Genomic DNA, 16,610 nt, shown 5'->3' on the forward strand with positions numbered 1-16,610 from the left:
ATTGGTAGAACTTATTTGTACGACAAATAAGATTTTCAGTAATCCTCATCATATCTGACTTGCGTGTCTGGGGGGAGGCCTAAGGCTGGGTTGATTTAAGGGACCTGTGTTGTTGGCTTCTGGGTGACCAGTGAGGTGTTATAGAAGCTGTTTCGTGCTGGTTTGGTAAATTTAGGTATTGGAATATCCACCAGCTTTGGGGGTTGTCTGCCCCATTCTCTGCAGTTCACAGTGACCTCAGTTGGCTCCCCTGAGACTCTGGTCACAGGGTCTCACTCCAAAGGAAGAAGGGGTTCTCTACTCAATTTGAGCAAGGAGGAGTACATGGGTTAGGTGAGGAGGAGTATCTCTTCGAACAGCAGTGTCATCAGGCGATGTGCCATTGGGGCCACACAGGGAACATGTCTGGAGGTGATCCAGATTACTCCAGAGCAGACACCTGTGCCAAGACTGGTGCTGAGTCCCTCATTCCCTGTGCCATTAACGGCCTATGTCGAGGACTCAGATGCTCGGTACTTTGAACAGATGTTTTGTTTCCCCCTTCTGGGACCTTCCTTCACGTTTGGGGTTACATATGGGCTCTGTCCAGTCCCACGAGTGCATCTCATCTTTATGTACAGGCACGGATGCCCACCTTTACTGCCTGGGAAGCCTGCAGCAGAGTGACAGATGCGGACACTAGGGCCGTCCGTGCCAAGAGCATCAGTACCGCGGCTTTCGGTGCAGAGGCCTTTGCCAATATTGAAGTGGTTGGCATCAAAGTCACTTGTGCCAGCTCTGCCGATACTCTCTTCACCTTTTGTCCAGTGCTCAATCCTGAAGCATGACCTATGCTCAAGAGAGTGCTGGCCGATACTGGCTAAACTAGCCTGACACTGGTAATGGCCGTCATTTCTGTGTCTGAAGTGACCCTTGTGGACTGCTCCAGCATATGCCGCCTGAGCAGAGTGTCCCTGGATTTGCGGGTCCTGGATGAAATGGACTTGCCCACAAAGCACCGATCCGGGAGGTGGCTCTCTCATAGGCAGAAGCTGCCTTGACTGTGTCCATCCTTGACAGGCATGAGTCCATCACAGGATAGGCAGATTTTGAAGTCCGCCTTGAGATGTGGCAGCTTGCATGAGGTATGAGGGGGAGGGGTCCTCACTAACTTTTTTTTTTTTTTTTAAATGTCCACATGAAAGGAGTGTGAAGATGAAGATTTTTTCAGTTAGGGGAACAGTGGGTCAGACGTTCATTCAGTCCCATCTTGCTGCCATGGGCATCAAAGGGAAGTGAGGGAGGATCGCGTCTGCTCTGCCTTTTATGCCCTCAAACAGGAACACAAAGGGGCCGGAAAGGAGGAGGAAGATGATAAGTAGCTCCAACAAACTCAGCTATTCAAAAGAAACCGAACTTATGCCCACGAGACGCACGTGCAGCTGCAGTGGAATCCACACGGACACCAAGTCGAAGAAGCGCTGACCTTACAACATCTTAGGAACAAGCGGTCATGACTAGATCACATTCAATATGTGCAAAGAGAATCACATCTAAACCAGTAATATATATATATACATACATAGCTGGTGCTGTACAAGGGTCCGTTTCACAAAGCTGAAAACAACTGAACCAAACCAGCTGGCAGGAACCAACCCAGGGATAATCTTTGCAGTTTGTGAGCTCCGAGCCATCAGTGCTCCTAAAGATCACTACGCTGACTTCTGCTGGAAGGAAGCAGGACCACAGTAGCAGTTTGTCAGGGTGAGCGCTTGAGCACAGACACTACAGCGAGGGAGGGATTCTCGTGTCACTGTAGTTAACCCACCTCCCCGAGAGAAAGTCGCTAGCTCAACGGAATAATTCTTCATTCACCAAGTGCTCTCTACACCGGGGCTTAGGTTGGCATAGCTGTCTCTCAGGGGCGTGGATTTTTCATACTCCTGAGAGCTGTTGCTATGCCAATGTAAGTTTTCAGTGTAGACCAGCCCTCAGCCAGAGATCATTCCCCAGCTGGGAAAGGCCAGTGGGTGGAACTACACCTTGACTGCACAGGCAGCAATCAACAACTTCTCCATCACTGGCAATTTTTAAATCAATCGTTTTGTCAGAAGATCTGCTCTAGTTCAAACAGGAATGAATTCAGGGAAGACCTATGGCGTGGGTCTGACTAGATCACAGTGACCCTTCCGGCCTTTGAATCTATGAATCTATTAATTTAGCACTCCGCACTTACGCTTGTTCTCAGGCACTTGAATGGTTTGTTTGTCCATGACCTGGGCTGATATCAAGGACCCTGTGGGAAGGAGAAAAAATACGATTAGGAGAGATGTTTGTTTACAAACCACAGAACCCAAGTGATCCCAGAACCAGCAGAACAGCTGCCAAGCTCAACCCCACAGAGATTCAGCTCTCCTATGAAGGATCAACACCTTAAGAACATTCTTCTCTACCTCATTTTCTTGGAGAACTCTTAGCCTTACAGTAGTTGCCAAGGGTCTGCACCCCATTACGGGAAAGGGGTTTTAAGTCAGACTGCTTCAAGCTTTGCTTTCTGGTTGGTTTTTGTTAAGACAAAGTTAAATGTTTGCATTCGGTAAGGCCTTACGACACTGAACAAGGACCACTATGCTACACACTGCACGCGTACAGACCAGTCCCTGCCCCAAAGCGCTTACAATCTAAAGACAAGACAGATACAGATTTCTTCCCTGCTTCCTCTTTAAACAATTGCCCCCCAAATCGCCTCCCCAGTCTCAGCAGCACTCCTCCTCCCCACACAAAACCACTCAGCTTATCTCTGATCCACCAAGAAAGAGCCCAAATTGACTGAAGTGTGCACAGGCTGGTTCCTCTTCCCCACGGAGCAGGAGGCAAGTTCCCAGAGGGTTGGGGCAGGCAGACCACACAGCTCACAGCATCTATGACTAATATTTCGGACAAAGGAAGCCTCTGTTAAAGGTTCCACACCCTCACTCCTGCAGGTAACACAAAACTCACAGCAAAAACACCTGACCTAGAACACAAAAACACCTATAAGTCCGGCACCAAACACAGGGGAGTCCCGACTTGACATCCCTGATATTAAGGTAAAAGCACAAAGCAATTTTTTTTTTTGGAGGGAAAAGGTCTTTCCAGGCCTCCTTCAGATGTCATAAAGAAAAGAAAATCACAAGCCCACATTTCTCAAATGCTTTGGAGGCATTTTTAAGCAGCAAGAAGCCTGACACTCATTTTTCCAGAGATCACTCTGAGGTGACACAATGTGTGTTGGGCTGAGAGTTCCTGGTCGTGAAGACAAGGGCAGGTCTGAGACAGCACTGACCACTCAATTGTTTTTAGAATAGTTCAACTATGAGACTTCTCATTGAAGAATGAAACACTCGGCGTTTTCCACTCTTGCTGCAGATAACATCCCCAGCATCCGACCTGGCTTCGGCTAAGTATCACAGAGCCTGCTGCCATCTAGCTTCCCCCTTTACCCCCCGATCCCTCCTTTTTGCCTCTGTGGAAGGGAACAGAGTCCTTTTCTGCCTAAACATCATCGCCTGTCAGCTAACAGGAAATCCATCTCTGGAAGTGGCCTATTCTGTAAGCAGGCAGACATAGGAAGCCTAACAAAGAAGGCAGGAGGTGACCTATTTAAAATATCCTGAGGAACAGAACAGAAGGGTAGGACAGAGGTTTGTTCTGTGTCCCTAGCTCCACCCAGACAGCTTTGCACTTTGCCATCGTACCAGTCATTTTTGCTTATGCAATTACAGTTTCTAGCACTGTTACAGAACTTTTATAGCACCTATTGTCCCTGACGTGAGTGCAATCTTAGATCTATAAATACATTGTGACTGCCATTGGGGCTGGAAGCCACAATGCCCTAGTCTTGGCAGGAACCCCACCAAATGCACAGACACTCTGAGAGCCCTGAGGATCTGGCTCTGATGAACAGCAAGTTTCAAATGGGATGGGGACCTCCACTGGGAAAACTCTGTGCTGGTTCTAGGCCAGAACACAAAAGCGATCGCACATGGCGATGACGGGCTAGGCCAGGGGAATCTTTCCAGGAGCTGGGGCCCTGACAATTCAGAGGTTTAAAGATTCTCACCAATACCCTGAATTGCACCTGTGCCCCAAAAGGGAGCTGGTGCACTGCTCTGAATGTAGTTCTGGGCAGCAGCATGTTCCCCAACTGGAGTTTCTGGGTGAAACCCAAGAGCAGTCCTACACTGAGCTCCCTCCAGCCTGGAGAGGCCAAGGGCACAGATGGTCACTGGCAGGCGAAGGTGCAATCTCCTGTTCGCTATAGATAGAGAAGGTCGACATGGGCCACTGCCACTCCCTGAGAATCCAGAAGGACCTTGAGATTGCTGATGAGAGTCAGGCACACCTCCGCTATCAGACACCAGACAGTGCCTCAGCAGGTCTCCTTTTGCACACTTCCTTCTGCCAACACCCTCTATCCATTCTCCTACCCAGGCTGACCACAGACACAGGAGGGGAGTGAGACGGGGTAACCTGGCTCCCTGGGAGGAGCTGCAGAGCTCACACTGCAGCAGAGGACTCCTTTCCCCCAATGGATTTCCTGAACAGGTGGGGGAGCAGTGGCAGATTTGGGGCCCATGGAAAAATCTCCCCCCACTGCTGCTGCGGCCCTGGTAGGGCCACAGAGCGTTGTCACTGTTGCAAGTGTCTACGCTACAACAGCATAGCTTCAGCGCTGCAGCTGTGCCGCTGAGGTGCCTGTAGTGTAGACGTAGCCTGAGACTAGATGCTTCCACACATACAGCTTAAAACAACATCGGCCTTTTTAGCTGCATGTCTATTTCACGGTCTTCTAGGAACTTTGGGTCTCTCAGCATTACTGCTCTCTAGGTTTCTAGCTCCTAGTGAATATGTTTAACCCCAGATTAGATTGCAGTTATACAAGATTATTCTCCTTTTGTTTTTAAATCTCTTTAGGTCCCTCTATGCTATTTCTCTGCCCTCGCTGCTGTTTGCTACTCCTCCTGATTTATCATCATATGAATGTCATTAACATACTTTTCCTCTCATAAAAGGAGACAATTGGAGAGCTTTAGTTTGTAAGCGCTGCAGCATTTTCTGCTTTACAAACATGAGAGTTTAGACTAAGATGCCCAAAGCTGCCTAAGGGACTAATTGTAATGGGCACTGGGCAGCCAAAATCCCCTAGACACAGCTTGGCAAGTCTCTGCCTCCGAGTCTCTCCAAACCCCATGGGATGGGCTAAGCAAGTGGCCCTGTTTTATAAAGCGGCAATGGAAGCACAGAGGTACGTCAACTGTCAGGTTTTTGGGGCAGGAATAGTCTTTGTTCCATGTCTGTACAGTGCTTAGCACCTTGGGGCTCCTAGATGCTACTGAAACACAAATCCCCAATTCCCCAGACCAATGCGTGATTTACCTAGGCTTACACAACAAGATTGTGACAAAGCCAGGGACACAACCCAAATCGTAGGCTACAAGCCCTGTGCTGAACTACACAATGCTCTAGAGAGAAGACCCAACCCTGTGGCACCCAACTAGACAGTTATCTAGATATCTATCTGGCCGTGTCACTATTACCCAGGAGTCGGCCCCACCACATTGTCATTTATTACCCTGCTAGGTTTCAATCCATAGCACAAGGTGCATAGACAAGCTAATCTGAATTAATTGCAGTAGAAGACTGAGACAGGCTAATCAAGTTTTAAAATCCAAGTGTGACATCTTCATTCCCCAACGGTTGCTGTCACACGAAAACAATCAAGCAAAGCTGTTACCAAAATGGAGGAAGGGAGCAGGCCAATAAAGTGACATGAAAGACACTGTGTCCCCAGCTAAAGGGCAAGAACGGTGTATCAGAACCAAAACCAGTTATCAGCAAGGAGACAGCTATACATTAAACAGGGAGGGGGTGGAGCGGAACAAGGGAGAGAGAAGCTCTCAGTTAGCTTCTATAGGCTGCCTGGTGGAATTTCCTGTTCCACCTGTTCTGTATCGTCTCCTCCCACGCAGCCCCCACTTTGTTCAGGAGTTTCACAGGAAACCTAGCCCATATTTGTCAAATGAAACTTTGCTTGGCGTTTTTCAAACACCCCGCCCCCCAGTCTTTAGTCATCAGGCTCTGCATTTCCTGCTGTTTGGAACAGATTACACAAAACAGGACTTTATACGGGGCCCCATATCTGGGAACTCAGTTTCTTTCCCATGCTGCTTTGCCAGGTGTCCTGCCTCCTCAGCAGTGTGGCAGGTTTTTAATGATTTTAATGGTACCTGCTGCCCCATTTGTTTTACATGTCCTTGTGGGCAGGGCTGGCTCTAGGTTTTTTGCCGCCCCAAGCAAAAAAAATTTTGGCTGCCCCCCATCCCAGCCCTGGGCTCCTCGCCGCACCCCCCACCACCCCAGCCCTGGGCTCTCCCCCCCCCACCCGCACCCCCCGCCGCCCCAGCCCTGGGCTCTCCCCCCCCCCCACCCGCACCCCCCTGCCGCCCCAGCCCTGGGCTCTCACCCCCCCACACACACTGCCCCAGCTCTGGGCTCTCCCCCCCCACCCGCACCCCCCTGCCGCCCCAGCCCTGAGCTCTCCCCCCCCACACCCGCACCCCCCTGCCGCCCCAGCCCTGGGCTATCACCCCCCCACACACACACACACACTGCCCCAGCTCTGGGCTCTTCCCTACCCCCGCACCCCACACACACTTCCTGCCACCCCAGCCCTGGGCTCTCCCCCCACACACACACACCTGCACCCTCCTTCCGCCACAGCCCTAGGTCACTGGTAACTCGCTCCCAGGGCGGGTCATTCAGCAGAAATTTTAGGTGTGCACAGAACACAGACAGGATTGGTTCCCATATGGTTACAGAACTGCAGTAAAGTGGAACAATTTTCAGCTTGTGTGATTGGATGTTATCTGGATGCATATTATAAGACTGTCCTACATCAATGAGGAAAAGTTGAGGTGCCTTTATTATTCTTTTGTTCCACTCTTTCTTTCTATGGGGAATTTGCCAATGCAATATCACTGTCTTCCTTTTAAACAATCAAACAAACAAAAGACAATGGCTGTTGAAAATAGCAATTCCAGTCCTAATAACTACTGGGAAGCATTTCTTGCTCAATTTTATCCTACTTTTTCTACAGCAAGTTACAGTGGATCAGTATATTTGATTTGGGAGAAATGAAGTAACAGCTGCCCAAATTGAGCTTGAGCACTCCTGAATTTTGAGGTGTTCAAATCTGGAAGGCAGGTGCTGGGGGCTGGGGGGGGGGGGGTTGTGGCTCCGCAGGGGAGCACGGCAGCATGTATGCAGCAGCGTGTCTGGCACTGCGCGAAGCCAGACACGCTGGTCTGAGTGGCACGGTAAGGGGCTGGGGGGTTGGAGAAGGGGTAGGGAGTTCCTGGGGGGCAGTCAAGGGACAGGGAGCAGGGGGAGTTGGATGGGGCGGAGGTTCAGGGGGGGCAGTCAGGGGCAGGGAGAAGGGGGGGTTAGATGGGTCAGGGGTTCGGGGGGAGCAGTCAGGGGACAGACAGCAGTTGGATAGGCATAGGAGTCCCAGGGGGTTGTCAGGGGACAGGTAGTGGGAAAAGTTGGGGGGAAAGTTGCGGGGGGGGTCTCAGGAGGGGGCAGTTGGGGACAAGGAGAAGGGAGGCTTAGATAGGGGGTGGGGTCCCAGGAGGGGGCAATCAGGGGACAAGGACCAGTGGGGCTTAGATAGGGGGTGGGGCCCTGGGGGGCAGTTGGGGCAGGGGTCCCAGGAGGGGGTGATCAGGGGACAGGGAGCAGGGGGGTTGGATGGGTTGGGGTTTCTGTGGGGGGCAGTCGGAGGGAGTGGATGGTGGCAGGGTGGGGCTACCCTCCCTCCCCGTGGAGTGTCCTATTTTTTGAATGTTAAAATATGGTATCCCTGCCCGTCCCAGTGCAGCTCTCCATTCACAGCAGGCTGCAGCATGAGGTCTCAGCTTCCTCACTCCCTCTCCCTCTTTCCTGTTGGTAGTGGCCAAGGGAATGCTGGGAAATGTAGTTCTTTCCCTGCTCCAGGGCTGGCTCTATAGGCAGGGAGCTAACCAAGGAATTACAGATCCCAGGGCCCCCTGTTGGTTCTCAGCTCCCAGGCTGGATCCCTGCCGCCCCTGCAAATGGGCTGCCCCAAGCATGTGCTTGCTTTGCTGGTGCCTAGAGCCGACCCCGCTTGTGGGGTTGTTTCCTCCTGATTCCTACGACTGGCAAGCAAGTTACCACCCGCCACCAGCATGAGTATTCGAGACTTGTTAGTGATCTTGTGTGCTTCTGGAGCTTGACACATTTAGCGTGTGCTTCAAATGGATGGGATGCTTCTATAGTGGCAGTCATCTTGGATTGCTAAGAGCTAGTCTTGGCTCTGCCTTGGGCAACTCACATAAGTGCCTCAGTTTCCCCATCTGTAAGTATTCTTATACTTAATCCCTTCTCACAAGGGGAGGCTTTCTACAGTGTCATAAGCGTGGGGAAGGTTTACAAGACATGGTTCCTCCCCAAGAAGTTCACAATCTAGAGCCCCACTGATTCCACAACCACACCAGGGTGACAGCTAAATCATGGCTCCTCTTTGTAGTAGAGACAGGGCTTGGGAGGATTCAGCCCTGTCTGGGAATGCTCTTACACAGCCCATCCGGAACAGCCAAGATCTGTCTACACCACCAAATGTAAACCATGCTTTGATTATTCTGAGGGAAAGCTATGTTGTAACCGGGACCAGTGACTGGGCTGTTCTGTAGATGGGGCCTTATAGCCAATTTAAATGGTCATAACATCTGGCCATGAGCCACCCATGCTTATGACATTTCCTTCTCTGTCACAGCCAGGCTAAGAAACTGTGACTTAGCCTAGCATCTACCAGGATTAAAACAGTTCCCTAACAGTTGTATCCTGTTATTTTTCCTGACCACAAAGATAAGCTATATATTTCACAGCTGCCTCTAAATATGGTTCTTGCAGCGTTCAGGCCGGTGACACAATGGCGATTAGGGTAAGCAGAAGACAACGGTTAATACAGTTTAAGGTCCCATGATCAGGTTTCACTACATCTTGGTTCTTTGGTATACCTTAAGTTAAATCAGGGCTTCTCAAACTGGGGGTCAGGACCCCTCGGGGGGTGACATGGGGGGGGTCGCGAGCTGTCAACCTCCACCCCAAGCCCCGCTTTGCCTCCAGCATTTATAATGGTGTTAAATATATTTAAAAGTGTTTTTAATTTATAAGGAGGATCGCACTCAGACTTGCTATGTGAAAGGGGTCACCAGTAAAAAAGTTTGAGAGCCACTGAGTTAAATGACCAATGAGTTTAACTGTATCAGTATTGCAGGTCTACCAGGGACAAAGAGCAGGATGGAGAGGGGGTGGGGGGGGCTAAGCTAGGCTGGTACTTTGCAAGCCAGGAGAGAAATGACAGAGGTGTACAATGAAGTGTTAATGGACATTATGGCTGTAAATTGAATCAAGCAGAAAGAGCCTAAGCAGCAGTCTGATACAAATGGCTGCTAAGTGGCAGCAACAGGCTGGAAATGGGGCAAATCAATGACTGTAATTTGATTCAAGTCAGTTAAGTAACTAGAGAGTGAAAATCAGTAATATGCAGCCCTAAGCACATGGAAAACTAAATCAGCTACATGACAATCAGCAGAATTAACACACAAAGTCGCGGTTCTTTGAGTCAGTGAGTTTCAGCCTGAACAGTAGTCTGAAGTCTACACAACATCGTCATTTCACAATTAAACAAATATAACACGTAAAGATGCGCCACCGTGGCGAGGTCCAAATGATAACATATAGCACACCCTCCAAGGATGCTGTACCCAGTGGCCTTGCCCCACAGCTCCCTGAGAGCAACGTTTGTGAGAGTCAAGTATCAGAGGGGTAGCCGTGTTAGTCTGAATCTGTAAAAAGCAACAGAGGGTCCTGTGGCATCTTTAAGACTAACAGAAGTATTGGGAGTAAGAACCTCACTTCTTGAGAGTAAATCCATCGCTGGCTGGTCCTGCACCAATGTTTCAGAGTGTGAACCACCAGACACGGCATTTTTCAGTGTACACAAAAGCTGATATCTTACTACATTAATAGCAACCCCGTCTGGCAAAAGGGACTCTTTGTTCTTTGGAAGACAAGACACAGGACCATAGATTTTTAAGTGCTAGAAGGACCAGTGTGGCCATCTAGTCTGACCTCCTGCAGAGCAAAGGCCTTAGAATTTCACCCAGCAATTCCTGCCTCAAGTCTAGTAACTTGTAACCGAGCTAGAGCATATATTTTAAGACACCCAATCATGATTTAAAGATTTCAAGTGATGGAGAACCCGACAAACTTCTTGGTTCACTGTCTCAGTGAGCGATACGTCCCCTCACTGTTAAAAACGTGCCCCCTTGTTTCCGGTTTGAATTTTTCAGATTTCACTTGCTAGTCCTCAGATCTGGCATTCTGCCTTTGCCTGCTACATTAAAGAGCATCTGCCTGTTACTCCTGAGGGTATTCAGTGCCAAAAAAATAAAAATTCTGCACCAAAAAGTTAAAAATTCTGCACACGATATTTTCAAATTCTGCAAGCTTTATTGTCAATAAATAAATGCAGAGGCTCCAGCATGGCAGTGGGGAGCACAGAACTCTGATTGTACGAAGGTGGGAGATCACCCTGCAGCCCCCCCACCGCTCACCCCCAGGACTCGGACTCAGTGGTGAGGCTGCACCGAACCCTGACACAGCACAAGGCCTGGGCCTGCCCCAGAAACACCCTGGGGCCCTGCCCCTCTGTGCCAGGTGCACCAGGTATGGAGCGGGCAGGCTCAACTAAGTGTGGAGGGGCTCAGTATGGGATGAGAGGATTCTGTGTGGGACAATTTGGGTGCAGACTGCTCAGTGGGGGGATCTAGGTGTGGGGGTATCTGCAGGAGGGTCTGGGTGCTGGGGAAGTGGGGCTTAGTGGGGTGGGGGTCTGGGTGCAGGTAGTTGGGGGTCAGTGGCATTGGGGTCTGGATGTGGGGGCTCAGGGTGGTGCAGGGGGGTGAGGCTTGTCCAGGTGGGGGGTTGAGTGCAGGGAGCTCAGTGGGGGGGGGTCTGGGTGCATGGGGGGTGTCCGGAGGCAGGGGGTCTGAGTGCAGGGGGGCTCCAGATGCAGGGGTTGAGGTTCAGTGGGGTGGGATTCGGGTATGGAGGGCTAGGGAGGTTCTGGGTGAACAGGGTGAGGCTTGGTGGGGGTGTCTGGGTATGGAAGGTCCAGATGCACTGGAGTTGTGCGGATGGGGAAGCAGCTCCCCGTACAGTGACCCCTCTCCCCACTGCTGAGGAGCGATGGGGGCAGGAAGCAGGGAAGGATGCTGAGCTTCCTGCAGCTGGGGGCGGTTTTGGGGGGTCCTGACACAGCCCCAGCTACTCCTTGCAGGGGAAGAGGAAATCCCATCCTCCCCTGCTCCAGCCCAGCTAGGACTGGCAGCTGACCCCGGCTCAGGGTAGGAGCCACATTTATAAGAATAAGATGGCTGTACTGGGTCAGACCAAAGGTCCATCCAGCCCAGTATCCTGTCTACCGACAGTGGTCAATGCCAGGTGCCCCAGAGGGAGTGAACCTAACAGGTAATGATCAAGTGATCTCTCTCCTGCCATCCATCTCCACCCTCTGACAGAGGCTAGGGACACCATTCCTTACCCATCCTGGCTAATAGCCTCCATGAATTTATCCAGTTCTCTTTTAAACCCTGTTATAGTCCTAGCCTTCACAACCTCCTCAGGCAAGGAGTTGCACAAGTTGACTGTGCGCTCTGTGAAGAAGAAATTTACCTCTCTGACGGCTGCTCTGGGTGCCTGAAACAATGTATCTGCTCAGCTAGGGAGTGGTGCGTAACTGCTTTTGCAGCTTCCCTTTGCTTCCCTGTCAGAAAGTCATTTTTCTGCAGGGAAGCAAAGAAATCTGCGGGGGACATGAATTCTGCGTATGCGCAGTGGCACAGAATTCCCGCAGGAATAACCTGTGTAGTGTTGTGTTAACAGTAGGCACATATACACCGTGATCCAACCACCGCTTAACCTTCTCTTTGACAAGCTAAATAGACAACCTATCTTCATTCTATTGCACCTAAGATTACAGGAGCTGCAGAAGCTCAAATTATGTGGAATCAGGAGTACAGGTGACAATGCACAGAGTGGTCACTGAAAGGGCATATAAGAACATTCCATGAATGCGCTGGGGGGACCAACCGTAAGGACACAGCTGATCTGCCAGCATTTTCCATTTACACTAGCACTGCTGCCAGTGCAGAGTGACCTAATGCAAAATACATATGGCAGCTACCCTTGCTCTAAGCCAGGGGTCTCAAACACGCGGCCCATGGGCCGTGGTTATTTTCTGCGGCTGAGCTCATTGCAGCCCCCAGCATTTATCTAGAGCGGCTCTGGCCCAACGTGCACCTTGGGCAGGGCAGGCTCTCTGCCTGCCTGCCCTGCCCCCATGCCGCTCTGGGAAGCGGCCGGAACGTGAGGAAGGAGGGGCACATGGGTATGTGTGTTGCTCTTGCTTCAGGCAGCGCCCCCAGCAGCTCCCCTTGGCAACGGTTCCCCTCCTCCCCCAGGTTCTGTCCACTTCCCGGAGTGGCGGGGGGGCTGCCCTGCCCCCGGGGCACGCCGGGTCAGAACCCGCACCCCGAACCCCTCCTGCAGCCGAACCCCCTGCCCTGACCCCCTTGCCGCACCCTGCACCCCTCTTGCACCCCAACCCCCTGCCCTGAGCCCCCTGCTGCACCCCACAACCCTGCCCTGAACCCCTTGCTGCACCCCTCTTGCACCCTGACCCCCTGCCCTGAGCCCCCACCGCACCCTGCACCCCGACCCCCTGCCACACCCCACATCCCTCCTGTACCCCCTGGGGGCAGGGAGGGGGCAGAGTTGGGGTGGGGATTTTGGGGAAGGGGTTGGAATGGGGGCAGGGAAGGGGTGGGGCCTCATGGAAGGGGTGGAGTGGGGGCGGGGCCGAGGACGGCCGGGGGGGGAGGTGTCAGTAATGCGGCCCTCAGGCCAATGTACTAGTGCTCATGTGGTCCTCGTGGTCATTTGAGTTTGAGACCCCTTCTCTAAGCAAACGCAACAGTGCTGGATGCATTCAACCACTGATCTGAGCATTCCTGGGGAGGGGAGGGGGGGGGTGAGAACTATCCTGATAGCACTGGCTGGTGGATTGAGCTGGTGATGAAATTCCTAGTGAGCTAGGAGATGCAGCAACTTTCGTTCTGGGACAGGAAATGACCCCACTGAGTAAGGTACAGTGATAAATTACTTCCACCACCTCCTGCAGCTTCCGCTCTACCTCCCCGCCCCCCATATACCTACAACTCATCTTTAAAGGTGAGCTGTGAAACTGCTTTTGCCCCTTGCCTCTCCTGTGTAAGAGGTAACAGCTTTTCAGAATAGCAGTTTGGGGTTTTTTTATTATTGAAATACCAAAGATCTCAGGTCTTCCAGAGCCTTGATCTGTTAGATGGCTTTGCAAGACCTGAATAGTGATGGCACACCAGACCATAGCCTGGGCAGCATCTGTCCCTCCTCTTGCATTAAGAGGGAAGAAATACCAGGTCCAAGTGAAACTGTTAAGGATCGTAGAAGGACAAGGGGCTGCATTGACCCCCATGAAGATTTGAACCTGGGGGTTCCAGGGAGTAGGTATTTTAAACCCCCAAGACTTTGCCCACTAAGACGGCCCCTCCAGCACAAGAGAACTAAGAGGCACCTAAAAAGTCACTCCAGGAAGAAAATGAAAGTCTGTCCCTGTGCTTTATAATACCCTTCAGGTATTAAGATCTTGGGGGGCGAACTTTCAAAGGGGCCTCAACCCATCTGCCCTGTAAGAAACAGGATTGAGATGGTTAATGCTCTCAACATGCAGGCACACACATTTCCACCCAGGCAGCTGTCATCTCAGCTGTGCCAGGAATCGATTGTGGATGTAAAACAAGAGGCCGTTAATTAAAAGTAAGAGGTTACCATGAACCTACTGTAATCAGTAAAGGGTGGAGGGAGAATCCTGCTGCAAGCTGAGGAGAGGGAGGACAAAGGAGTTGAGATTTTACTTGGTATTCTTCAGAGTTCCCACATCCAGATTCCAGCTGAGACAAAGGTGGAGAGCAAAGCCCTGTTTTGCAATTAATCTGTCCCCCCTCAGGCACTTCCCAGGAAGAGCCAAACCTCTCCATCACACAAATGATAGACATCTCTCAGCAATCAAGGGCAACCCAGTTTATTAGAAGCCTCCTGCTGAGACAGCACAATGCAAGAGGCCACTGTTTGGAAGTGTAAAGGAAGGAGCCCTGGAAGTCTGATTGTTTCTCAGCTCAGCAAACTGGGAGAGTCTTTGTTTTTTTCTTTTAAACACAAACAGGCTAGCTGAACCAGGAAACGCCAAACTACCTCTATGGCTTACGATCATCAGCAGTGACATAAATAGGTTCGGGAAGGAGGGGGTTCAAGGTACCCAGTCTGTTTTGGTTTCCAGGGCCGCCCAGAGGATTCAGGGGGCCTGGGGCAAAGCAATTTCCGGGGCCCCTTTCATAAAAAAAGGGGGCAATACTATAGTAATATGTATTTGGAAATGTAAAAAATTACCAGTGAAATACATTCAAAAATTAATTTTTAATAATTTGAAAATACACAAAATACATTATTTAAATACATTAAATGCTTTAATGGTATGTATACATTTGCAATTACATAATGGGCTGTCGCTGGGTGATGGTGATGGTTGGTGCCAATGAGCTGTCGCTGCCTGGGGGTGGCGCTGCGGTTGCCCAGGGCTGGGTGGGGAGCTGGGCTCTGGGTCGGGGGGTGCCCGGCTCAGAGGGGCAGGGCTTGGCGCTGGGGGTCAGGGCCCTGCCCCCTTACCACGCGGCTCTGAGCGGGAGGAGCTCAGGCCCCGCCCGAGCCACACCACGGCAGCATCGTCCAGGGCCGCTCCTGGACGCAGAGCGCCAAGGCGCCAGGGGGTGGGTGAAGGTGGAGGCGAGCCTCCGACATTCTCGTGGGGGCCCCTGCGGGGCCCAGGGCAAATTGCCCCACTTGCCCCCACTCTGGGCGGCCTTGTTGGTTTCAGCATGTCTGCACAACAGCATATGCTGATGCACTAGTTCTGAGAGGCAGTATGGTCTAGCAGACTGGGGCTAAACTGGAAATCAGAACTCCTGGGTTATACCAGGCTGTGCTGCTGACCTGCTCTAACCTCGAGCAAATCACCTTCCTTCAATGTCTCTATTTCCCTTCCCACCCCTCTGTCCTATCTGGATTTTAAGTTCTTCAGGGCAGAGACTGCGTGTACGTACACTGCCTAGCACAACAGGGCCCCAGCTTTGGTTGGGACCTCTAGGCATTTCAGCAGTACAAAAAAAAGACAAGAAGTTACTGTTTTTCCATGCAGTTTCCTCACCGCATTCCAATGTTAGATCCATAGAGAGTTCAACTCTACAGGCAAGAAAATCAATATAACTGAACTTGAAAGGGCTCCTAGTGGCCAGCTCCCAGAGACCCCTCCCTTTGTATTGCATCATAAACCACTACCCTGTTCCCAGTCCCACTTCTTGGAACTAGAAAGTCAGAGCTGCTCCTGAAGAGGGGAAATGCCCTCGAGCCGACTGACCTTTAAATACCAGGCAGTCACAGTCTAGTCTGTAAGAACAGGTTATGTGCCGGCCCTGAGTTTCATTCGACCCAACAGGATAAGATGGTTTAGGGTTTCTGAAAGGCAAATATTGAGCCTACTCCCCAGGGTTTACACAGAGCTGCTGGGAAATAACCTCTGAAACCTTCTGGGCGTGTTTGTAATACAGCACAAAGGCTATGACATCATTTAATCTCTGTATGTTAAATGCCTGGCTGCTCCCAGACTTGCCTAACCCTGATCCAGTACATTTAAATCTGGCACCACCGTGCCATTAGGGATGCCATTCTTATGCTGTTTGTGCAGCACCCAGCACATCGAGGCGCTAATCCTGCTTAGAATCTGTGGGTGCTGCCACAGCACACTTAAAAATTAAGTTGCCACCTGCCCCTCCCACACAGCCACCTATTATTATTTACTGTTTATATTATGGTAACATTTAAATGCCACAACCACGACAGGTTCCACTGTGATAGGGACTGTACGAACACATAGTAAATGACCAGGGCCGGCTCTAAGTTTTTTGCCGCCCCAAGCAACAAAATTTTTGGCCGCCCCCCACTCCCACCCCAGCCCTGGGCTCTCCCCCACCCCCCGGCACCCCCTGCTGCCCCAGCGCTGAGCTCTTCCCCCCACCCAACCCACACCCCCTGCTGCCCCAGTGCTGGGCTCTCTCCCCCACCCCACTTGCACCAGCCCTGGGCTCCCCCCTCCACCCCAGCCCTGGGCTCCCCCCACCAGTGCTGACTCTGCCTGCTCCTCCCTTGCCTCCAGCTGGTCCAGAGGTGGCAGGGTTGGGGTAAACAGCGGGGCTCCCGGGCCGGGCCTCAGGGTCCCTCCAGCTGGGGCTCCCGCCGCCAGGACCGGCCAGACCCGAGAGGGCTGAGGAGCCAGGGGACCACCCCGGCAGGGGGCTGAAGAGCTGGGACAGGGCAGCCCCAGAGGGAGCAGAGCCCCAGAGAGCGGGACGCAG

The 16,610-nt window shown here is 51.7% G+C and overlaps 1 protein-coding gene across 1 annotated transcript in view; it reads right to left on the reverse strand.

The window, feature by feature from the left end:
• Positions 1-16,610, reverse strand: part of LOC101948039 (junctional adhesion molecule A-like) — a 333,339-nt gene that overhangs the window by 293,012 nt on the left and 23,717 nt on the right. Inside the window, exon 2 of the mRNA XM_065574695.1 lies at positions 2,216-2,275. Within this exon, the coding sequence (XP_065430767.1) occupies positions 2,216-2,275 (60 nt within the window). The remainder of the gene's footprint in view (positions 1-2,215; positions 2,276-16,610) is intronic.

Source organism: Chrysemys picta, chromosome 20 (genome assembly GCF_011386835.1).
Source record: "Chrysemys picta bellii isolate R12L10 chromosome 20, ASM1138683v2, whole genome shotgun sequence".
Taxonomy (NCBI): domain Eukaryota; kingdom Metazoa; phylum Chordata; order Testudines; family Emydidae; genus Chrysemys; species Chrysemys picta.